Source organism: Panthera uncia (assembly GCF_023721935.1).
Source record: "Panthera uncia isolate 11264 chromosome A1 unlocalized genomic scaffold, Puncia_PCG_1.0 HiC_scaffold_16, whole genome shotgun sequence".
Lineage (NCBI taxonomy): Eukaryota > Metazoa > Chordata > Mammalia > Carnivora > Felidae > Panthera > Panthera uncia.
In genome coordinates, this window is record NW_026057576.1 from 27152866 (window position 1) to 27178368 (window position 25503).

General features: G+C 37.0%; 1 protein-coding gene across 4 annotated transcripts in view; it reads right to left on the reverse strand.

The window, feature by feature from the left end:
• DGKH (diacylglycerol kinase eta) overlaps positions 1 to 25503 on the reverse strand; it is a 177747-nt gene that overhangs the window by 57493 nt on the left and 94751 nt on the right. For all 4 annotated transcript variants that reach the window (XM_049646996.1, XM_049646998.1, XM_049646997.1 and 1 more), the window contains 5 exons: positions 13260 to 13364; positions 12821 to 12953; positions 5869 to 5975; positions 5099 to 5224; positions 1147 to 1249 (listed from right to left, as the gene is read on the reverse strand). In XM_049646996.1, coding sequence (XP_049502953.1) covers positions 1147 to 1249; positions 5099 to 5224; positions 5869 to 5975; positions 12821 to 12953; positions 13260 to 13364 — 574 coding nt within the window. The remainder of the gene's footprint in view (positions 1 to 1146; positions 1250 to 5098; positions 5225 to 5868; positions 5976 to 12820; positions 12954 to 13259; positions 13365 to 25503) is intronic.

The following is a 25503-nucleotide window of genomic DNA, read 5'->3' on the forward strand; positions in this document are numbered from 1 at the left end:
TATTTTGAAAGTTATCATGAGTAATAGAACTTTATTATAGCAGGGCTTGGGGGAGGGCTGTTAACAGCACAGATTTTAAAAAATTACATATTCTGCAGCCAATATTCTTGTATTTATAATACCTATTGGCATAATTTATATAAAAAGTTTGAAAGCCACAGGCACTTTTTCAATGCAAAACATTACTAACGGTATACGGTAAAAGCCTTTTGTAATATGGTTTGCTTAGAAGGAAGACAGGTTCTTCAGCACTTAACAACCAAGTTGTAAGATTCCGGAAAAAGTGATGGAATTTACAGGAATATAAATTCCTCAAGGAAATTATAGAAAAACAGATTTCAGTAAGTGCTATGCTGATGGGTAATTTCAAAATTATGGAGGGAAAAAAAACCACAAAAAGTTAACCTTTTTGGATTGCGTTTTGTTACAGAGTAATTTTATTTTATTTACTGAAATGTAAAATGTGAAATGTAAAAAGTCTTATATGTAGGAATTTCACCAGTGTAATAATAACTATGTTAAATTTTAATTTTAAAATGTTATTATAAAAGTTAAATGTACTGGGGCACCTGGGTGGCTCAGTTGATTGGGCCTCCAACTCTTGATTTCAGCTCAGATCATGATCTCATGTTTCAAGCTCCCTGACGGGCTCTGTGCTGACAGTGTGTAGCCTGCTTGGGATTCTCTCTCTCCGCCTCTCCCCTACTTACACAAGCTCACTTGTTCTCTCTTTCTCTCTCTCTCTCTCAAAATAAATAAACTTAGGGGCACTTGGGTGGCTCAGTCGGTTGAGCGTCCAACTTTGGCTCAGGTCATGATCTCAAGGTTTGTGGGTTCGAGCCCGGCGACGGGCTCTCTGCTGACAGCTCAAAGCCTGGAGCGAGCTTTGGATTGTGTCTCCCTCTCTCTCTTCCCCTCCCCCACTCGCGCTCTGTCTATCTTTCTCTCTCAAAAATAAGTAAACGTATAAAAAAATTTATTAAAAAAATAAACAAAAAAATTAAAGGTACGATTCAGCAATTTGAATGAATTATTATATAAAAACTGACCAAAATAACCAATTACAGTTCAATTTATTCTAGGAAAGTGAATGCACATATCAACATTTAATACCAAGAATATACATATTTACACAATGATACATACCATCAGAATCGGTGCTGTTCAGTGCAATTGGAGGTATGACAGACACTTTACACTGGCCAAGGGGACACACAGGATGGTATAAATCTTTGCAGGCAGTGTGTACCTAATAACAAACAAATAAGCCTTCAAGAACCATAAAAACACACTGATGTTTTCTTTTGGTATAGATTACATCTATGGGACTAATAACTGAAGATCAACTATATCACAAGATATTCAGTAACTCATAAATTACTTTCATGGTATAATGTTTATAACTCTAAGGAATGAGCTAATTATTTTAGAGATGGGAATCTGATGTACTCTGTGCAGCCTACTTTCATGGTGGCCTCGGGCAAGTAGTGTATATCGAGAAATGCCTGGTGAGGGATGCCTGGCTGGTTCAGTCAGCAGAGCACGTGACTCATGATCTTGGGGTTGTAAGTTCGAGCCCCCCACTGGGTGGAGATATTACTTAAAACACAAAAATAAATAAAAATTTAAAAAAGGAAATGCCTGGTGAAGGCAAGGAGAGAGGAAGAGAAGGGAACAGAGTACAGAGGAAGGGAGAGAGAGAGAGGAAGGAGGCAAGCTAACTAGTACTTGTCAATATCATCGTCCATAAAAAAGATGATGGGCTCTACCTTATAACATTCTTATGGAATTTCATGAAAATCCGTGAAATTTTTAATGTGTCTCCTCTTTCTGCAGTGGTCCTATAACTTTCTATTCACATCTTTTTTTAAAAATAACATTTTCATGTTCTTATAGGTATAAGTACATCTGTGCCTATGGGCTCCGTAGAGAAAAGGAAAAGGTCCTATCATTATACACTTATCTTGGAAAGTGATAAACATCATAGACACCCAGTAAACATGTGAATTCTGTAAAAACAAAGTTTCAAGGGTAGTCAATATACTATTTCGAACAAGAGCAGGGCTAACTTATTAAGTAGAACCCAGGGAATTTACAATACTTTAGGTACTTACTCAGAGAGACTTAAAATGTTTTAAGCAGTAAAAGCAGACACTTCATAAAGCATTTACTTAATACAGCTTTATTTCATTAGTCTTTTTAGAAAATTGGCATGTTAATTAAACACATATTTATCAAAACTTTTGAGAAAATAACTAAAATTAAATACTGATTCTTATTCTACTGATGACCTAATTTTGGACAGTTCCTTATTATTATTTATAATAATTAACATCCCCAAATGGATTTCAGAAAAAACAAGCATGCACAGATAGTTTTAAAAAGATTTCAATGGGGAACCTGGGCGGCTCAGTCGGTTAAGCAACCGACTCGATTTAGGCTAAGGTCATGACACATAGAGCAAAACAGAAAAATATTTACAGCAAAGTTAAATGAAAAAAGCAGAGGACAAAATTGTATCTTCACTTTTTTTTTTTTTTTTTTAATTTTAAAGAGAAAGAGGGAGTGTTAGTGGGGAAATGGGGCAGAGGGAGAGAAAGAGAGAATCTTAAGCAGGCTCCATGTCAACGTGGAGCCCCATGCAGGGGCTTGATCCCACAACCCTGGGGTCATGACTTGAGCTGAAACCAAGAGTCAGTCATTCAACCACCTGGGCCCCTCAGGCTCCCCTCTTCCCTCTTTTTACAGAAAAGGTAAAACTATGTCCAAAGACTGGATGACAACTGAAAAAATTAGCAGTTGACTCAGTAGAGTTGTGTAAGACCACAGTTGTGTGAATACCATAGTAAAGACTATGGTCTTACTTTGTTTTGTTTTAAAGTAGATGACTGTTTTACAAATTAGACACTCTGTGGGAAACATTATTTTAAAGGCAAAATAATATGCAAAGACGTATACAGGAAGATCGTGTATAGGAAGTACAAGACCGAGAAGGATGTAACAAGGTGATGGTGGTCCAGAAACCCGCGTGTCTAGTGGACGCAGTACAGGTCAGGAATGACTTCAAGATAAGGTGATATCTAGGTTTGCCAGAAAAAAAAGGGAGAAGACATTCTAGAATACCCGCTTCTACATCCTGTAAAAATCCTTCTATCCTGTTTGTGAAAAATTTTAAAGGTAGGGGTGAGTAGGGTGAGAAAGTAAAATATCTAATCAACTCCTACTGTTAAAATTAACAAAGTTTAAAAATGACTGGACCAATACAAGTAGAGTCCTATATATTGTAGGTAAAGACAACTTTCATAAAACCTTTCTAAAATAATTTGTCACACACAAAATCTGCTTTCTTTTCAACAAGTTAGAAAGAAAGAGCTGAAGTTCTAGAAATAGAGAAATAGATCTACAGACTAATGAAAATAGCAGTAGAAGCATACATCAGTGGTTGCACCCTAAAAAAGAAGTCTTAGGTGGGATAAAGTTTTAAAATCTTATTTATGAGAGCACTTTACTTATTTGTTTATAACATTATCTTACAGGCCTTTGGAGAGCACTCTTTATATTATTAAAAAAAAAATTTCTTTAACATTTATTCATTTTTGAGAGACAGAGAGTGATCAGAGGAGGGAGACCCAGAATCTGAAGCAGGCTCCAGGCTCTGAGCTGTCGGTACAGAGCCTGATGTGGGGCTTGAACCCACAAACCGCAAGATCACGACTGGAGCCGAAGTCGGATGCTTAACTGACTGAGCCACCCAGGGGCCAGGAGTACTGTTTTAAAATAAGGAATGTGCCTGGCTGGTTCAGTTGGGAAAGCATGTGACTCATGATCTCGGGGTTGTGAGTTCAAGTCCCACACTGGGTGTAGAGATTACTTAAAAAAAGAATTTAAAAAAGATAAATAAAATAAGGAATTCCACAAGAGGGTTTTAGGGGATATGGTTGCACCAAAACTGCAAAGAGACACATCTAATACGGTTTATATATTACATGGGATAAGAGAAATTAGAAGTAACACCTGTGGCTAATAAAAGGGGCAATTGATGAAGAATAACAAAAGCATAAGAATAGAGGGAATCACTTTGATTTATAAATAAAAAGAAAACAGGGGTCCCTAGGTGTTTCAGTTGGTTAAGCATCTGACTTTGGTACAGGTCATGATCTTGTGGTCCATGGGAGCCTGCTTTGGATTCTGTGTCTCCCTTTCTCCCTGCCCCTCCCCTGCTCATGCTCTCTCTCTCTCTCTCTCTCTCTCTTAAAAATAAATAAACATTAAAAAGTTTTTTAAAAAATAAAATGAGAAGGAAACAGATTACCTATCAGGTTTGACGAAAAAGCTATACAGGACTTATCTTCTTTATGGCCTATGGGATGAATCTCACTCATTGTGAAATCAACGCATCATACTCACATCTTTTTCATTTGATGATCTACATCATACTTATTAAAAGAAATGAGTTTTCCATATTTTTGGGGGGCTGGGGAGTGACTTCCAAGACTCAAAACAAGACCAAAAAAATCAGCCCAATGCAAGGCAATCACTGTCATAGTTGGACAGCATCGCCCAGTGCTAACATGAGCACCCACAGCGGTTGCCTCCTCACCCTCTGAGTGGCCTGCGTTCACCCTGTAAGTTCCTGCTCTGACTGCCCTCGTGAAGTCTAGAGCCCAGCACTCACATAGTATGGCATGGACAGGACCATTCCTTGCTGTTGATTCCATGTTATGCTGTGTGTACTTCTCACTGCTTCCTTACACATGCAAGAAAACTTTGTAATATATAAATATATATATACTATGTAAATACATAAATAATATATACAATATATAATATATAAATATTATATAAAAATACTTATCTATATAACATACATATATCCCAACAAAACTGTGGGAAAGAGGTCTTGACAAGGGAAATATAAAACAACAGTATCGCAAGAAGGATATTTAAAAAGTAACCAGACTGGAAGGAATACTTTGAAAAAGATGAACATTACAATGGGCAGGCATGCTACCAGGCTTTATTATACCATACATTCCTTTCCCCTAAATCACATAGGTTAAAAAAACTATGAAAAGAACGAATTAAAAAGGGCTCTCACCATTGTCTTACACCAAAGGCATTTCCAATCTTGTAGACGCAGAACACTCCCGCATGTTTTGTCACAGACAGCACATTTGGCACTCACGGGCAAGTTACCCTCTAGCCATTGGTGAGGCATAGCTACCTGTGCAGCAGGAGTAAAGAGCAGTCAAATTAAAGACTGGAGGACGTCATTCTCACCCTAGGGAAGATCTAAAATATTTCTTACTCAGTGGAATCAATATATGTACCACTCATGGCATCCATTCATTTCGCCCACATTTATTGACGTCTATTGTGCCCAGAGCACTGTAGCGATATAAAAATAATTAAGACTAAAGCCCTGACCTTCAGGATTTGTAGTCTAGCTGAGGAGCAATGAATGTAAAGGCATTATCATAAAGTGATTACAAAGTACTATCAGAGATTTGAATGCAAGGTGCAATGGAGACAAGGTTTTGAAGGTGGGGGTCACTGTTGAAAGGAGGCCCCAACATCTGAGGAGTGAACATCTGAATAAACACCTGAGCTAAGCCTTAAAGAGTATCTTACTTGTCGGGTCGGGGTCTACAACACCAGCCCAGCACAGCAGCCACTGCACATTTCCCTCAAAATTTAAGAGCTGAAGGCAACTATGAAGGATCTAACTGGAAATAGAAACTCATAATTAACCAAAACCTTCCATTTCATCCTGCTAGTAAATATTCCCACCAACTCTGTCATTTTTCACAGGGCAGACAATAAAGAGAGGAGGTACTGGGAAGAGACCAGAGACAGAACTGGGCTTACTCCGTCTTCGTCCTCTATGATGTCCTTCCCAATGGAGGCCAGAGTCGTCCATTTGCAATTATTTGTTGCCCTCACTGCACATCTTTTGTGAGCCTTGAATTTACACACTAAAAAAAAAAGTCAACCATTTCTAAATGAATATATACTTCTGGAATAATGATTAAAGGAAATCATAGCATGAAATTAAAAAGGAGGGGGTAGAAGAAAAACAATAATTTAAAATCTTAAATTACTCTTCAACAATAATAAAGGTATTCTGAAAATACCTTTCCAGAAGGTATTCATGTATTTATGATACATATGGCTATGTATGTATAAAGCTTTTTATCAATCTATAGATTGCTACTTAGAGAGGTTCTACTTGTTCATAAATAAAACGTAAAGGAAATGAATACAAAAGAATTAGTTCTTTAGGAGAAAGGAGACAACAGTCACATACGCACATAAACACAGAACTAAACAAAATTTAGTAATACAGAGGTGCTGGTAACATCCTATTTCTTAATCTGGATGTTGATTACATAAATGTGTTTCATTTGTGAAAAATCCTATGTGCTGTACTCCTCTGATATTTGTATTTTTCTGTCCATATAATATATTTAAAATGAAAGATTTGAAAATATCAGTAAGATAAAGAACAGGATAATTCAGAGGAGTTTTACATTGCAAGTATGTCGAGAAAATATCCAGTCATCATGGGAAATAGGTTGATAAGGGTCACAAAGATGGCACTGTCTTTTAAAAGCATTATTGTTGGGATTACTACATCATAATGTAGACTAAAGTAGTGATGAAGAAATACGCTACATGCATCACTAATTGGCTCAGCAATAATATCAAAAAGGAGCCTATAAAAGAGACATAAGAGACACTGAAGCCTACAAGACATTGATGAAAGAAACTGAAGACACAAATAAACTGGGGAAAATATTCTATGCTAATGGACTGGAAGAATTAGTAATGTAAAAATGTCCATAGGACTGAAAGCAATATACAGATTCAATGCAATCCCTGTCAAAATTCCAATGGCATTTTTCAAAGAACTAAAACAAATAATTCTAAAATTTTTATGGAACCACAAAAGACTCCAAATAGCCAAAGCAATCTTCAGAAGGAACAAAGTGGAAGGCATCATGATCCCTGATTTGAAACTATGTTACAAAGCTATAGTAATCAGAGTAGGACACATAGGTCAATGGAACAGAATAGAGAACCCAGAAATAAATCCACACATATATGGCCAATTAATTCATGACAAAGAGACCATGAATACACAATGGAGAAAGAATGATGTCTTTAATAAATGTTGCTGGGGAAACTGGACAGCCATATGCAAAAGAATGAAACTGGACCACTTTCATGAAAACTGGACTGAACTGTACATAAAAGTTAACTAAAATGTATTAAAGACTTGAATGTAATACTGGAAACCATAAAACTCGTAGAAGAAAATTCCTGGACTTTAGCTCTTTGACATCAGTCTTGGCGATGATTTTTTGGGTCTAACACCAAAAGCACAGACAACAAAGCAAAAATACATAAGCAGGACTATATCAAACTAAAAAGTTTCTACACAGCCAAGGAAGCCATCAATAATATGGAAAGGCAACATACTGAATGGGAGAAAATACTTACAAATCATATATCCAATAAGGGGTTAACATTTATATACATTAATATACAAAGAACTCACACAAGTCAATAGCAAAAACCAAGCAGTCCACTTAAAAAATGGGAAGTGGATCTGAACAGACATTTTTGTAAGTAAGACATACTGACGGCCAACAGAGAAATGAAAAGATACTCAATATCACTAGTCATTGGGGAAATGCAAATACAAAACCACAATGAGATATCACCTCACACCTGTTAGGATGGCTATTATAAAAAAGGTAAGAAATTACTAGTGTCGGCAAGAATTTGAACAAAAGGGAACTCTTGTGGACTGTTGGTGGCAATGCAAATTGGTGCAGCCACTATAGTAAACAGTATGGAGTTTCCTCGAGAAATTAAACATAGAACTATAATACAATCCAGCAATCCCATTTCTGGGTATTTATCTGAAGAAAATGAAATCACCAACTTGAAAAGACATCTGCACCTTCGTGTTCATTACAGCATTATTCGTAACAGGCAAGGTACAGAAACAACTTAAGTGTCCATCAATAGATAAATGCATACAGAAATTGTGGTATCTGTATATGTATTTACACAATGGACTATTATTCAGCGATATAAAAAAATGCAATCTTGCCTATTGAGACAACACGGATGGACCTAGAGGATATTATGCTAAGTTGAAAGAAGTCAAAGAGAGAAAGACAGATACCTTATGATCTGACTTTTAGGTAGACTGTAAAAACAACAACAACAAACCCACAAAAAAACCAAGCTCATAGAAACAGAAAACACATTGGTGGTTACCAGAGGTGGGGGCGTGGAATTGGGCCAAATGGGTGAAGGGAGTCAAAAGTACCAACTAAAATAACTAAGTCACGGGGATGTAATGTACAGAATGGTGAGTATAGTTAATATAATGAATTGAATATTTGAAAGTTGCTATGAGAGTAAATCTTAAAAGTTCTCATCATAAGGAAAAAATTCCATAACTACGGATGGTGACATGTTCCATTTGGGTAATCATTTTACAATGTATACAAATATCAAATAAAAAAAAAAAAAAACGAGAGAGAAATAAGAGGAAACAACCAGGAAAGAAGCAGCTCATCTATGAAAAACAAGTAAACCACAGATTATTTGAGAAATTAACCCTTACTTATGAAAATCAGTACTTGAGTACTACTAAACTGATTTATCCTTTTAAGGACACCAATTATCCAAGCATTAGTGGATACTGATGTCACACCTGTTTCTGACTTCTCAGAATATATTTTTTGATTGTACTAAGTTTTATTTTAAAGAATATAATTAAAAGTTTGAGATCACTTTAGTGGAAATAACAAAGATAACTGCTGCTAAATGCTACATGTAAGGTGACTCCTTTTCACATGATTTTTTAATGTCTAACTGTAAACTGCTAACAAATTTAAAATGATGGGTTATATGTCACTGGTTTAAGACAGTCCTAATTTAATGTGGCATGCAAATGAGAGGGTCAGGTAAAATAATGTTCAAAATGCTTCAGATGTCATGGATAGCCAATAGGTAAAAGGTCACTTAAGCTGAACTGGTTTTTTTTTTTTTTTTGAGAAATATTAGTCTACATTAGTTTCATTTATCTGCTCTTTTGTGCACCTTGACAAATGCTTTCCTGGAAATCATACAGCTTTTGTTCTAAATGATTCTGTGACTCAAGCACAGATTTATATAGAATAACTAATTTTTTAATGGAATCTCATTGCCAATAAACAGTAGTGTAAAGAAACAGGAAGTATAAGCTTATACTATAGGAAGTATAGGAGGTATAAGCTTAGTTTGAAAAACAGTTTTCGCATGACCTGCTCCCTTTCGCTCTCATGTTCTATTTTAAAATTGAGGTTAATTAGCATACCTAGGTCTTTTCATCTGTTATGGTGTTTCTTAAAAATGTGGTCCTAGTTTTAGTTTTATTCGCAACATAATCCCCAGGCTTGCTTTTTAAGTACAAGTAAGTATTTGGTATTAATAGTCAATAATTGTTTTTTACAGAGAAGGAAGTAAAAGAGAGCAACAGGGAATAATTTCACAGCTTTTTAAAAATTTCGCCATTAAAAATCAACCAGCTCAGTAAAAACAAAAATTACACTTGTAATAATAAAGTGCTTCGTGCAAAGAGTCTTGAAAATTGTGAAGTTGCTTAATATAGCATATAATAATAAAAAAATAAACCAGACTGTGATTATGGTCACTGAGGAATGGAAATTATTAATAAACACTTTAATTTTGTTAGGCGACAATTAGATTTCTCCAAATAAGTTATTGTGAAATAAATCACTTTTCCCTGACCTATAAAGCCATTATCTCAAAACCACAGAGCTTAAAAATATATACTGACAAGTAACCAAATTATGATTTTTTTATCTGCAATTTCCAGTCTACCACACTGAATCTTTCTAAGTGTTCAACACTGGCTATGATAAAAATTCATAGAGTCCCATGTTAACATATTTGATGATATTGATTAAAAGAGAAAAAAAATCACCATTTAACTTTTTTTTGTTCAATTACTGTTTAAATAATTGTGAAGAACAATTATGCTTTGAAATTATAATTAACATTCTCAATTGATTTAGGGAATTATTTACGAAAAGTATTCTATCTTCTATTTTTCATTCATTTATTTCATGTATGCAAGGCTTTAAAATAACAATTTTAGTAGTTATTCAACACAAACCCAGAAGACAAATCATTACAGCTTGTTTTACTGTGAAACACATTAAGTAAATGTAGTGATGGTTTCACACACTGGAAACTGATTTCCATTCCAATACAAAGTTATTCATGGTCACAGGTGAATGAAATTTTTTATGTGTGTTTGCATCTTTGTTATGTCTTTTAAAGCTTCTTGTATCCTATGCCTTTGGTTTTATCAAGCAAGCAGTTTATTCAGATTTGGAGGTAGTTTCTAAAGTTTAAGTATAACTTGGATTACAAGAAAATTATGCTAAATAACCACATTCTCATAAAATAAAAAGGTAACTTCTTTACACATTCATAAAACCCTTGGGATTTTTAAAGCCTTCTGGTGTATTTCTAACAATACCAAGGTAGGATGCCACAGATTTAAAATTTTTATCAGCAGAGGGGTGCTCCTGGGTGGCTCTGTCGGTTAAGTGTCCGACTTCAGCTCAGATCATGATCTCACAGTTCATGAGTTCAAGCTCCACACTGGGCTCTGTGTTGACAGCTCAGAGCCTGGAGCCTGCTTCGGATTCTTTGTCTCCCTCTCTCTCTCTGTCCTTCTCCTGCTCAGGCTCTCTCTCTCTCTCTCTCTCTCTCTCTCTCTTTCAAAAGTAAATAAACATTAAAAAAAAATAAAATAAAATTTTTATTAGCAGAGAAAATGAGTACTAACAGACATTCTTCTAAAACTATTATTTAAAAATACAATAAAGAACCACAAAGAAGTCAGGAAGACTTCATTATTAACAGAATAACATAACAAACTTATTTAAAGACTTTTAAGTTTCTTATTCTCATCAGCTAATGTAATTTTCATTTTTCCTTTAAAATGTTTAGAAACGACTTAGTCATCCCAGCTTAAACTCAATTCACAAACAAATATATTTAATAATGCCTAATTCTCAAATCGGAAGGGTACCACAGAGTAGCTCAGATCTGATATCTTTTTTTAGCTTTTTTTTTTTTTTTTTTTTTTTTTGGAATAAGAGGTTAGGAGGCAACACTAAGGGGACCTTCGAAAGAACACCTCTGAGTATTACAGACCGGGTAAGAGTAGACTCAGAGCTAGGAACCCTTTCAGATTACTAAAGTCATAAAGAGTAATTACACCTGATTTGCAATCATTGTTTAAATCTAAAAAACAAAAAACAAAAAACAAAACACATGTAATGGCTCTTCCAAGTGTTTGTTTTCATGCATTTTCATGCATCAATCAGGCCATGCTGCAATCTTCAATTATTCACTGGATGGATTTCTTACACAGCACAGCTACTAACTTCCCCAAGTTACTTGACTAGAAAAGTAGCTTTCCTGTTTATATTCTCTCACTTAATTTTCATAGTATCTATACATAATATAAATGACTATTATCTCCGTTTTACATATGAGGAAATGGAAGTCAAAAACAGTGGAACTATTTCTCCTGGTCACCATTTGTAATGCTGGGAGTGGAACCAGAACCCTGAGGGTAAAACTGAGGAACTCTATTCTCAACCTCTGTGCTGTCTCATATTAAATAGCTGAAACTATGACGTATCTCAGATTTTATACCTTAAAATGAACGAAAACTGTGACTCTATTACTATTTTATTATTCAAGAATAAAAAGCTATTCAAAATTAAGACGTTTCTGTATTAGAGAAAAAAAAGCCAGTATTAATATTAGATATGGTTCAGAAAGTAAAGTGTGCTCATTGAGGTACGGAATTAAATAAATCTAAAGAAGTTATGAGTTTTCTTTTGGTAATTATTAGTATATTTGCTTCTAGTGGTCACTGCTTTTTAATTAAAAAATGCACAAATCCTAATACGAAAACTACAGCATTGGCCTTATTTTTAGAAAAGGATGGCCTCCATGTAAATGAAACATAAAATGAAATAAAAGAAAACATTTAAAATAACGAAATAGAGGGGTGCCTGGGTGGCTCAGTCGGTTCAGCACCCGACTTTGGCTCAGGTCATGATCTCAAGGTTCGTGGGTTCGAGCCCCTCATCGGGCTCTGTGCTGACAGCTCAAAGCCTGGAACCTGTTTTGGATTCTGTTTCTCCCTCTCTGCCCCTCCCCCTCGCATTCTGTCTGTCTGTCTGTCTCTCTCTCTCTCTCAAAAATAATAAAAAAACATTTAAAAAAGTTAAAAAAATAATGAAATAGAAATAACAGTAGAAATAACAAACACCAGAAATTCTGTCAGCGTATGTGCTGTCCTCACTGAAAGTTTTGTTCTCCGCAATCAATTCAGAACAGAAAAAGAATTCTAGAAAACCAGCATGACAGACAAAGTCTAGAGATGTTTTGTGGAGCATCTGCTAGTTCCTCGGGAGCGAAATGCTACATTTTGGTTTCTACTTCCTTCCTAATGATTCGTATCATCTTTCTCTCAGTAAAATATTTCCCCATCAGTCCTGTGTGCTCCGAGCTCCACTTTAAGCTGCAGTGAAACTTAAACACTGTGTTCCCACTGAGGTGCTCCCAGATGCAGCTCCCACCCGAGGGAAACGTTTTCCTGGGGTGATGTTTCTCTGTTCGCGGCACAGAAGTACCCACAAGATGTGGCAGCATCTTGCCACAGTGGTCAGTGCAGAGGGAGAACGCAGGCTGGGCGCTACAGTACCTTCGCAGGACAGGCCGTGGGAGGTGACTCCAGAAAGACTCTCTCTGCACACGTTACAGAAAGTGGGTCGGGCATGGGAGCAAGCGTACCAGTTATGCATCCCTGAGAAATGTTCCACGTTAAACTGGGCCACCTAGAAACGAGACACAGGTTTGGCAAACAAGAGAAGGAGACGACAGCGAGTTAACATTCGGAATGCATGAGTTATGATTAAAGTTTCAAATCCGTAATTTTTACAAGAACATTCTCCTTTAAGTAAAAAAAAAAAAAAAAAAGAAAAAAGAAAAAAAAAGAAAAACAAGGAAGAAATGTCAATATCAGATTTAAGCAAGTTACTTAATGAATCTACACATACTTTGCTTTGTGGAATATAGCTTTAGTTCTTCAGATAACATTGGTTTTCTAAGAACATGAGGCGCCAGAAGAGAAGCCACTTTACCTCGTAAGGCTCTCTGGTCTGGACAGACTTCAGTGAGCTCATCCAATCCTCCATTTCCTTCCTGTTCTCAGCGCACAGCATTAGTCTTCTGAAGGGAGTGATTATCTGAAAGGGGAATTCAATCTAATGATTGTTAATCACTGAAAGGACAGATTACTGCAAAACTTAGCAATCGCGCGAGGAAATTGTATTTCTAAACTCAGAGTCCTCATTTCCTTGATGAAGCAAGTTAGAGTCTCTGTAACGTAAATAATTTTCTTTCTCTGAGTATGATACAATGGGGTCTAGGAAAGAAAACTTAGTTCTAAGGAGGAATTTCTTGTCTTTAAGCTCACTGCTATTTACTTAGACTTTTTTAGTCCATTACCAAAGGCTGTGAATCCAAATCAACAATGTATTCTTACTTCATGGAAGGTATCTTGAAAAGTGATTTTAAGTATGCTTCGAAATAATTCATGGTAAACTTCAAATTAGTACATAGTTTTCGGTATGGAAATTTAAAAAAATTGAAAACCAGAGGAATGCAACATCGAATGATTCATAATTGGTTTTTGACAATATCAACAATATTCTGTTATTAAATAATGTGGGATTTACATACCATTTCCACTGTCTATTTTAATATGATTTATATGAAGGATTGTTTCTTCGTTGTATAGAATTCCCCTATACTACTTTTTAGCGAGAGCCAGGGAGGGAAGAATTAACATAAAAACCCTTCGGTTGGCTTTAAGGGAAGAAAATAATTGTGACTCTTATCTTTTTTCATGTCACTAAAGAACACAGACCAAGAGTCTTACAGCAAATGAAATGAAGGCTTTGTGCTGTTATAGCATCAAAAGTGCTCCAAAGTGAGATTCTGAAATGGCTTGAAATTAGCCCTATTTATGTGTGAATACAATATTCTGTTTGTAATCTTGAAGTTGCTAAGTCCTAAGCATTCACTGCAAAGAAGGGACTACTTATATACTTGTGGAAGAAGAGCAAAATTTACACACACACCTAGAAACTATTTCCAAATAATAAGTTATATATTTATATAGCAAATAAGAACTTTTCTTAAGTTAGAAGCCATTTGATCGAGTGATAATCTACATACTTCATTATAGCACAGATTTCTGAAGTCATGAAAAAGGAATAATCATCTAAAAATAAAAGGAACAATTCCCAACAGGAGTAAACCAGCGAGCCTCAAATCAGTACTGTTCATCATAGGAAATAAGTCCATTATTTAAAACTGTAGAGACCAGCCCAATCTTAGCTACTCACCGCTCATTGCTTCCTTTCTTTGGTCTTTAGTGTAGACTGCACAATCCTTCCTTAAACCAAGGGGCCCTTTCATACATCTGACAGGCACTCACACTTAAATACAGTCAGCCAGAAGTCACATGGAGGAGAAGCATCAACCGTTCAGCTTTGGGTATTTGTTAATTGCATATGAAACTGAACAGAACCTCACTTCTGCATTTTCTTCTGTTTTCCACTACCCTCTTTGGATAAAGCTTTTCAGCAGTTGGTCACTTCTTTTCCTGAATAAATAGTTAATTAAAGAGCACTGACTCCCTCATTACTCAGGAGCTAAATGGATGCTTTATTGCTTCAAAATGTTTTTCTAGGACAGCTCATCCAATGCAGCAGAAGAGATACCATTATATCATAATACTCTCCTGGCTCTGATGACTGGCATGGTACTCCAGAAATCTCCCACTGACTGACTGAATAAATCTGACATTTACCTGAATAAGTATTTACCTCTAGCATTTGTTTTTCTTTCTTTCTTTCTTTCTTTATTTAGTTAGTTAGTTACTATACTATATGATGAACTCTAAGGATTCCCTCTCTTTCACTATGATCTTGTAGTGAGACAAATATTATTCAGATAAATAAACCAGGCTTGTTATTTTATTCTTTGATTTTGTTTTGTTGTTGTTGAATTCGAAGGAAAGCAGTATATTTGGTGGTTTTAACTATCTTTAATGCCTTTATATTCATCATAAGTCATTGTGAATTCAACAACAAGGGGAGAAAAAGAATAGGGAAACAGCTTCTAATTTTTCTTATAGCTTTTGGAACTACATAAATGGCTCAATCCTAAAAAAATTTCAGCAATGTATATCACACTGATATGCCAATGAAGTAAATGTATAATTTTGCAGCTTCCTCCTTTTAACATAAATTTGTTTAAAAGTGGTCAATAATAAGCAAGTAAACATCATAACACATTCTTGGGGCACCTGGGTGGCTCCGTCAGTTAAGCGTCTGACTTTGGCTCAGGAGGTGATCTCACACTTGGTGAGTTCGAGCCCTGCATCAGGCTGTCTGCTGTCAGCACAGAGCCTGCTTTGGATCCTCTGTCTCCCTCTTTCTCTGCCCCTCCCCTGCTCATGTGTACATGCTTGCTCTCTCTCAAAAATAAATAAACACTTAGAAAAAAGATCGTAACACATTCTTAAAAGAAATGTTAAGTTTTTAAGAGCCAGAAATAACTATAAGCAATTTTGATTTATAGGCCTTGTGATCAAGGGTGATTAACAAAGCCACTGATTATAGTTATAAGAAATATGTATGAAAAAGAAAATCTTTTGCAAGTCATGATGCAGAGATGTTTGGTTTTGTGGCTACCATATTAAAAATGCTTCCTCCAAAAGCCTGGAGTAGTCTGGGCCTAACTGAAGAGAAGGCTGGTTTACCAACCAAACCCATAAAGTCTCCCAGATTGACCCTTTCTCCTCTGGGGTAATCCCTCACCAGCCCACCAAAGCTCTGAGTTCTCTCCCCACCTTTTATTTGAATTCTTCCTCATGTTCCACCTTTGTAGGAAAGAATAGGATAATCATAATTGTTAGCTGACAGGCTCTGGTTGTATCCTAACTAAACTCCCTTACACTACAGTGGTTTCTCATCCAAATCTTTATTAGGAAAATATTTGAGAAGCAGCAAACTCTGAAAATTATTTGCTTCTCACTCTGAAAGTATATTGAACTCAGCGTTTTTATTATGACAGGTGAGTAGTGTGGGAAGGTGGAAAGACAGAGGTGTGGGAGGGGGCTATTCCCAGGGAGGGTTCTCTGAGCCTGAGGGGGAGGACGTAGGCCAGGAAGTCTAGAAGACTAGAGCCCAGAGCCCAGAGCCCAGAACCCAGGGGTACAAACCATATGGGCTTTGCCTTAACAGTCCAGAAAGGAGATAAGGAGGTAAACCAAGGTATGCTTGTCTGAAAAAGTGCTGTATAAGATGAACACATAGGAGAGCCATCTAAATCAGTTTCTTAAATGCTACCTCAAATAATATACAAACTCTCCATTAATAGAGATATTGCTCCATTTGGAGAGTTATTGGCCTATTTACTATTAATCCAACAACACTATTACCTATGGATAAGAATCAAAAATTTCTCAGTCTGCTAAAGCATATAAATACATAAGAAAGGAGACATTAAATACATAAAGTTCTATAGGAGAGTAACATTATAGTTAAGACTTTAAACACATAAACATGCACAGGGAAAAAACCCCCACAAATACTGTATTGGTCATCTTTCAGTGAGGGGATTACAGAGAACCATAATTGTATTTTTTTGTTTGTATATGGTTTCTAAAGCAAATATGTAGTACTTTTGTAACAAAAACACTAATTTTTTTACTAACGGAAGGATGGGAATTCAGAATTTAAAACTTTGCATTGTTCTGAAGCAGTTCTTTTTTTTTTTATTTAAAAAAATTTTTTAATGCTTATTTATTTTTGAGAGACAGAGAGACAGAGCGTGAGCGGGGGAGGGGCAGAGAGCAAGGGAGACACAGAATCCGAAGCAGGCTCCAGGCTCTAAGCTGTCAGCACAGAGCCTTACGCGGGGCTCGAACCCACGAACTGAGATCACGACCTGAACCAAAGTTGGACTGAGCCACCCAGGCGCCCCCGAGGCAGTTCTTAAAGTTGGCTGCACATTAGAATCACCTGGGAGATTTTTTAAAAAATGCCAATGTCCACGCCACACTCCATACCATTTAACTCAGAACATCTGAGGCTGGGACCCAGCCGCCAGCTTTTTTTTTTTTTTAACTTCCAGATAATTGCAAAGTGCAAGTATGTTTGAAAACCAGTGTCCTAAAGATATTTTACTTGTTCCCCACAACACTGTTAGAACTTAAGAAATGACAGAAGTTTCTGTAGCCAAGTGAATTACAGGGAATTGCTAGTCTGCAAATTCCCTACTGGAAGCCATTAAGGTAACAGCAGAGTGATTCAGCGCCCAAATTCTGGAGTCAGGCCCACTTAGAATGAAGACCAACAGCGTCCTTTCTTACTTGTGCGGCTGTGAACAATGTTTCCTCCTCTCTATGAGCCATCGTCTTGCACCTGCTAAGTGAGGATAAAGCATTAACTCCCAGCTCTACAGAGTGTGGTGTGGGATTAGTGAGACCATCCAAGTAAAGCATTCAGCACAGCGTCTGTTAGGAAACCAAAGCTCAGTAAATACTAGCATCACAGTTCTTGGCGCTGACAGCAATTATGTATCTATTTACAGACTTCTTCTGTAATGTATATATTTCTTTTTTAAGTGTGGTCCACAGTCCAAGACAACACAAACTGGAAGCAGTTCGCTAACAAAATAGTCACTGACTAGCAAACCACCAAAACCAGAATAATGATAATGAGTTTTCTTTAGAAGATACTAGGAAAATATCAACAAACAGATTAGGAAAAATATTGTCTTCCCCCCCCCCCCCCAGCCCCTCCCGTTAACTGTGCTGGGTCTCAGCTTCCTCACAGCAGGAACATAAGATGGCAAAAGGCTTGGCAGAGTGGAGGGCATCAGATCCCTGTGTAGTACTGAGAGAGTTCAGCATGCCCTCTCTAGTAGGTGTCATGCTTAAGACATTCAAATAGAGAGTTTCTTCTTCTAACTTAGATTTTTGATTCTGCAATGAAGGGCACTTTACAAACTTTTGTGGTAATTTTTTTTTTAAGCTTACTTGTCAGTTTAAAAAAAAATTTTTTTATGTTTATTTATTTTTGAGAGAATGAGAGACAGAGCATTAGCAGGGGAAGAGCAGAGAGAGAGAGAGAGAGAGAGAGAGAGAGAGAGAGAGAGAGAATCCAAAGCAGGCTCCAGGCTGAGCTGTCAGCACAGAGCCTGACGCGGGGCTTGAACTCACGAACCTTGAGATCATGACCCGAGCCAAAGTCAGATGCTTAACTGACTGAGCCACCCAGGTGCCCCAAACTTCTGTGGTAATTTTAAATGTCCAACAAACTTTTTCCACTAGGAAATCCTTATTTCTTTACACCAAACTGATCATCTCTGCTCTATCAAAATACTTAAAAATAAACTATACACATTTCCTTTTCCTTTTTATTTTTTAATACCGGCTTTATTGAGATATAATTCACAATACTATTCAATCCATCTGCTTAAACGGTACAGTTCAATAGTTCTTACTGTATTTACAGCATTGTACAACCATCACCATAATCTATTTGAGAATGTTTTCACGTTAAAAAGGAACCCTCTTAAATAACAGTAACTCCCCATTTTCCTCCGAATCTGGCCCCACCCCCAGCCCTTCACAACAACAAATCTACTTTGTCTCTAGTTATAGAATGAATACATCATGGAAATAAAAGGCACAGCATAAGGAATATTGTCAATGACATTGTAATAGCACTGCATGGTGACAGAGGGTAGCTAGCTACCCTGGTGGTGAGCATAATGTTTACAGTTGCCAAATCACTATGTCATACACCTGAAACTAATGTAACATCGTGTGTCAACTACACCCAAATAAAAAAAATCAAATATTTTTAAATTAATTTTTAAATTAAAAATTACTTTTTTTTAAAAAACATTTAAAAAAATTTTTTTAACGTTTATTTATTTTTGAGACAGAGAGAGACAGAGCATGAACGGGGGAGGGTCAGAGAGAGGGAGACACAGAATCTGAAACAGGCTCCAGGCTCTGAGCCATCAGCACAGAGCCCGACGCGGGGCTCGAACTCACTAGCCGTGAGATCATGACCTGAGCTGAAGCCGGCCGCTCAACCGACTGAGCCACCCAGGCGCCCCCAAAATTAGTTTTTTTAATTAAAAAATAAAACTAGGTCTGACATCAAGCAAAATTGAAGCTATGTTTGATAATGACTACATAATTAATCTGTTTAAATCAAATCAGTTTCTTGACCCAAATTCATCTATAACGTTACCCTGCTCTCCCGACTTGAAATTCAAAATCAGTATCACTTTCTAGAGATGTCATGGCAAAAATAAAAAAGGGAAACTTTAAAACATGGAGTAAGAAAAGAGATGGACAGCATTGCAACATGGATGAACCTTAAAAACATTATGCCAAATGAAAGGAGCCAGTTACAAAAGACCACATATTGTGTGATTCCATTTATATGAAATGCAGTACTTATTTTTTTTATCCTTAGTGATTAATCCTGAACTGTCTGATTGAAATAAAAATTCATGTGCAGTGAGAAGTCTTTCTTGGATAGCAGAACTAACAGGAAGTCTAAGTGTACTCGTAACAATTTTCTATTGCCTGAATTTTTATAACTTAGGGGATATAATCTGACTTTTGTTAAAGCCAAATCAGGTAGAATTATGTCTTTTTAAAACTAGGTTTGTTATACTTGAAGTTGCCAAATGCTGGGTCTTAACATACCTGCCTCTTCCATCCTCCCTCAAATATATTATCCAACTCTTAAGTGGTGTATGTTGATTTTTTCATTCCTCTTGTATGAAAGGAAATAATTCACTTGAACAATTGAAATGCGCCAGAATGCAATGTAGTCTCTCATCCTAAGTGAGTATCATGAGGGTAGAGACATTTACTCCCTTATTTCAAAGTGGCCCGGGGCACTCTACCTCCAAGAGCACAGGTCCTCAACCACATGGGTGCACCTGCATGGAGCTAAGAGTTTTTCCAAAATATACAAAACTTAGCTAGTCATGCTCCAAACCAGACTTGGTAAATCGAAATCTCATTTTGGAGGAAGGCATGGATAATTTCAGACGTAATCAGTAGTTTGGCAAAGCTATACAGGTGATTCTGATGCACATCTTTGCTTATCAGCCATGAAGGGCAGTGGAAGCATCCAACCTGTCCATTAATCAAGTCAGGATCTGGTCTAAGTAATGCAGAGAAAGTGCTGTTAATCTTTACGGCTCCGTATCTCCCTTTTCAGGACCCTTCTGCTCCCCAGTTTCCAGTGTTCTCATCTGTACCTAACAGTATTCCTTTGTATGCTATCAATCTGAAATAGTCTACCACCTACAGCACCCCAAGGGATATAACAGAGGTCACCAAATGATGACCTCTGATGTTTTTGTTTGGTCAATCTGTTTGAACCCAGAAGTGGTGAGTTATAAAACAACAAGTTAACATCCATTTTAGACAGGTACTTTGCTCATCACAGTACAAGCAGCTTAGACCTATTTTCTTCAGCTGGCCACTTCATACAGTTAAATTACCAAGTGGCCCCTGGAGGCATTTGAGTTCGCAAGTCCTGCATAGATAGACTGACTCCTTTTTCTTCTGGGATCAATACTTCACTGTTTCATCATCCAGTTGCCCCGAGTCCCATCTATTTTCTAAGATGACAACTTCTGACCTAAAAGTAAATTTTTCTGAGGCACTACCAGATGATAAAGGTTCAATGTGTATTTTCTCCCAATGATGCTTGAATTTTAGTGGGAGACTAAGAAAAGTACAGTCACAACAAATGCGCATCTGGCAAAGGAAGAGCTATGGACGTTTTCAACAGATAGTATAATTTAAGTCTGTAAAATAACAGAATTGTATATTAGGAAGAGACATTATTATACTGCTGCAATATAGTAAACACTCATGATATAGCTGTAAACACTGTGGAATCTGCATTACGTGCGCGTGAAGAGAGTAGTTCCATAAAATCTCAGAGCACACATTTAACAATATGTCAAATGATATAAAATAACATACAAAGATGTAGTGGGCTAACGATAAGACTGCGGTTGACAGGTAATTCACATACACTCAAGAGCCAATTATTAACCCATTGCTGGAATTTATAGGGAAATCCTGCCGTGCTGATAGCACACTATTGTGAACAGGATCCTAAATCATATGGCTTGGATGCTGAACTAAGGTCTTCCTATTCCCTTTCAGAATGCTCTACAAATTTTTTCAGATGTCTATTTAGAACTATATTTAGATTTATACACAAAACACACGTACACACCCTTTACTGAAAGTTAAAGAGGATCTTTGAAAGTCATTCTACCCTTCTGGTTTTGGCTGACTGATCATCCCTCCAATGGATGAGTCATTCTAGCTGAATAACAACGTACTGATCTTTGTGGGCATTCCTGTAATGTAGACTAGGAAGTACCAAACATCTGCATAGGTTCTCAAAATAAAGAGGGAGGCATTAGTCATGAACACAGGGAAGTCTGCCCCAATGCTGCTTACTTTTCTAAGGAGAAGTTATATATCATTTGTATATATAACATTAACTTCAAAAATGAAGCTATAAATCAAGTAATCACCTAAACTTTGGTATAAATAATTGAGAATTCTGTAGCATAGGGGCGCCTGGGTGGCGCAGTCGGTTGGTCATCTGGCTTCGGCTCAGGTCATGATCTCACGGTTCGTGAGTTCGAGCCCTGCGTTGTGCTCTGTGTTGACAGCTCAGAGCCTGGAGCCTGCTTCGGGTTCTGTGTCTCCCTCTCTCTCTGCCCCTCACCCGCTCATGCTCTGTCTCTCTCTCTCTGTCTCTCTCAAAAATAAACATGTAAAACTATTATTCTGAGAAATGTACTAATTATAGAAAGGAAAAAGACCTCTGGACAAGAGCAGAACGTCTTTGCCAAGAAGATGTCTGTCTTCTTATCTACAGGAATACTTGACTACAAACTTATGGCAAAAAGACAGTATCTCATTGATTCTTTAATCAGCTCTGTAAATTAAGTATGGAATTAGTTTTGTTACAACACATTGAAGAGAAAAAAACAAATGTAGATACTAAAGGGGTTGTCTACAATTAGCTAATACACTCCTTATATGAGGAGTTAACAAAACAGTAATAGCAGTGTTATAACAAGTAAAGTAAAATCAAAATCAAAAGAAAAGATTATTCCTTCACTGCGAAATACTAAATTCAGAAACGATGGGCAATCTCTCTCTTCTGCAGCTTCTGCATATCCAGGCTTTGCTTGAGAAGAACGATGGAAAAGAAGCGGAGTTAAAATCTAGCACCGCCTACTGAAGAATGAGGGGTCAAGTAGAATGGTGTGAAAGGTTTGCTTTAAAACATTCCAGAGAAAATAGGGAAAGAGAGAGACGAGATGAAGCAATGTGGCAACACGCAGACGGCAGCAGGAGCTGGGCAATGGGAATGTGGGGTTCACAGTTACCCTGAGTTTGTATATATTTGAAAGTTTTCACAGTGAAAACAACTGTACCCAAACATCGGGGAACCCCAAGCAAAACTCTTCAAGGAACTAAGGAGGTGAGGGACCTGGGAGTCTTAGGGATATAGGCTCTATTCAATCCTTGCTCTGTACTCAACTTGCAGACCATACCTGCCAGGACTCAAGTTTCTGACCTTTTATGGCCTTCTCCTGTATCAAACTCAAATTAGATGAATAATGTGGTCTCCTTAATCAAATGACCTGAAATGTCCATAGAAGCTAAAGAGGTAAGTCTTCCAACCACTGAGTGAGATGGGGTGGGATGGACTGAGCTGAAGACAGCGTTGCAAATCTTACTTCCATATTCTTTTTTTTTTTTTTTAGGTTTGTTTATTTATTTTGAGAGAGAGAGAGAGCATGAGCAGGGGAGGGGCAGAGAGAGAGAGGGAGATAGAGAATCCCAAGCAGCTTCTGTACTGTTAGTGAGGAGCCTGAACCGGGGCTCAATCTCACTAACTGTGAGACCATGACCTGAGCTGAAATCAAGAGCTGGATGCTTAACAGACAGCCATCCAGGTACCCCAACTTCCATAATTCTTTTTTTTTTAATTTTTAAATGTTTATTTTTGAGAGACAGAGAGAGACAGAGCACCAGCAGGGGAGGGGCAGAGAGAGAGGGAGACACAGAATCTGAAGCACACAGAGCCCAACGTGGGGCTCAAACCCACAAACTGTGAGCTTGTGACCTGAGCCAAAGTTGGACATTCAATTGACTGAGCCACCCAGGCGCCCCATCGACTTCCATAATTATTGAGCTTTGATGACTCTGCTTAAGATTAGGTCGGCACAAAACCTGCTTCTTGACTAAGAATAATGGCTTCATAACAAAGTCATTGTCCATGTTAATCTGATTTTCCTCTATAACCTAATGTTGTTTTTTTTTTACTGCCTTAAAGTATTAAATATAAATAAAACATAAATTCTGATATGTTTCCATGAAAAAAGGAAGCACAGATTTCAATGCTATCAAGTACCAACCTTCTCATTACATACCCAGGATTTCCAATGTATCTCACATTCTAAAAAGTAAATTTTTCCTTTATTTCAATGTAAAAATCCAAAATACTCTAAAATCAAAATGTTACTGAAAGCGTTTAATAAAATATTAACAATAAAATAGAGACATGTAAGCTGGCAGGATCCAGGTTTCAAATAAGCAAATGAATTCAACATGGTCTAATTCATATCGTGTTAGAATCTATACAGAAAGTGTTAAAGCCATCTATTTAAAATCTTTTGGGGACTATCTAGTCTTTAAGATTCTGTTTCAGAGTAAAGGACCTACCTGGAACTTCCCAGAAGGCTCTGGTTCACTGGAGAACCAAAGATAGAAGGACATAGTGAAACCGCAGAAGATAAAGACAGTCCCTGTGCAGGCTTCGCTGCCCTGCCCTGCCCTGCTCTCTCTGGAGAAAGGCCATGGCAAAGGCCTCAGGGAGTCTATCAAGAGAGACTTTCCGTGATGCTTACTGGGGTATCCTATTCTATCATTTATATAGGTAAATTACATGTATAATAATAAACCACTGCTTCTCTGAAGACTTTGATAAAGAAAGTTTGGATTCAAGTCGGTATTAACAGTTTCTTAGAATTCAAAAAAACTGTAGTTATTAATGTTTGATCAATCCCTATTGCATTAGTTTCCTGTTGCTGCTGAACAAATTATTCTCTTCAGTTGTGGTGGTAGGAAGTTTAAAGTCAAGGTGTCCAAAGGGCTGCATTCCTTCTGGAGGCTGTAGGGAAGAACCTTGTTTTTTCCTCTTCTAGAGGCTACCCTCATTCATTGGCTCATGGCCCCCTCCTTGCACCAAGCCAACTTCACATATTCTCTGACTAATTCCTCCTGCCTCCCTTTTACAAGGGCCCCTGTGATTACACAGGACCCACTGATAATCCAGAATGATCTCATCGCAAGATCCTTAACATGATCAAAACTACAAGGTCCTCTGCACCATATAAAGTGACATTCACAGGTTACAGACATTAATTAGGATGTAAATATCTTTGGGATCCATTCTTCAGCCTGCCACACTCACAAAATAACTATGATACACAATTCCAGCTTTTGCTATTGTAATAGTGAACTGGGAAATCAATGAGACTATAATCTATTTTCCTATTATATTCATAATTCTAATTACTATCCATGGATGCAAACAACCTTTCCTCAGAAGAATTAATAGTTAAGTTCTTGAAAAATAAGAAGGGTTTAGGGGGCTATAATCTTGATAAATAAGCAGAATGATTACTTTTGCAGATCTTACACTTTCAGAGTGCTTTGCTGTCAATATGATCACATATATTATCTCATTCCATCTTTCATATGAAAGGTCCATGTAGGATTTGAAAATGAATTCTGTCTGCCTCCCTAGCCATCTACTAGCAAGGAAGGAATATCAAAGAGTTTACTGACATTACCCTGGACGAACAGGCAGAAAAGGCTTCACATGATGCTCACTTTTTCTTCTCTTAAAAATGATCAGGGCAACTGTACAGTTATATCTCAATCCTATACATACTTGGAGATTCTTTAAAGATGAGCAAGAAAAGGTGCTGGTAAATTAATGATAATGATAATGATAATGATAATGATAATGATAATGATGATAATAATAAGAAGAAGTTGAAGGAGAAGGAGAAGGAGAAGGAGAAGGAGAAGGAGAAGGAGAAGGAGAAAATTTGCTAACATAGATAGGTCTCTGCAAACCAGGCACCTTTACAAAACAAAATATTGACAAGATATATAATCATATATAGTATCGGAAAGTATCACACTGTACATTGGAAACT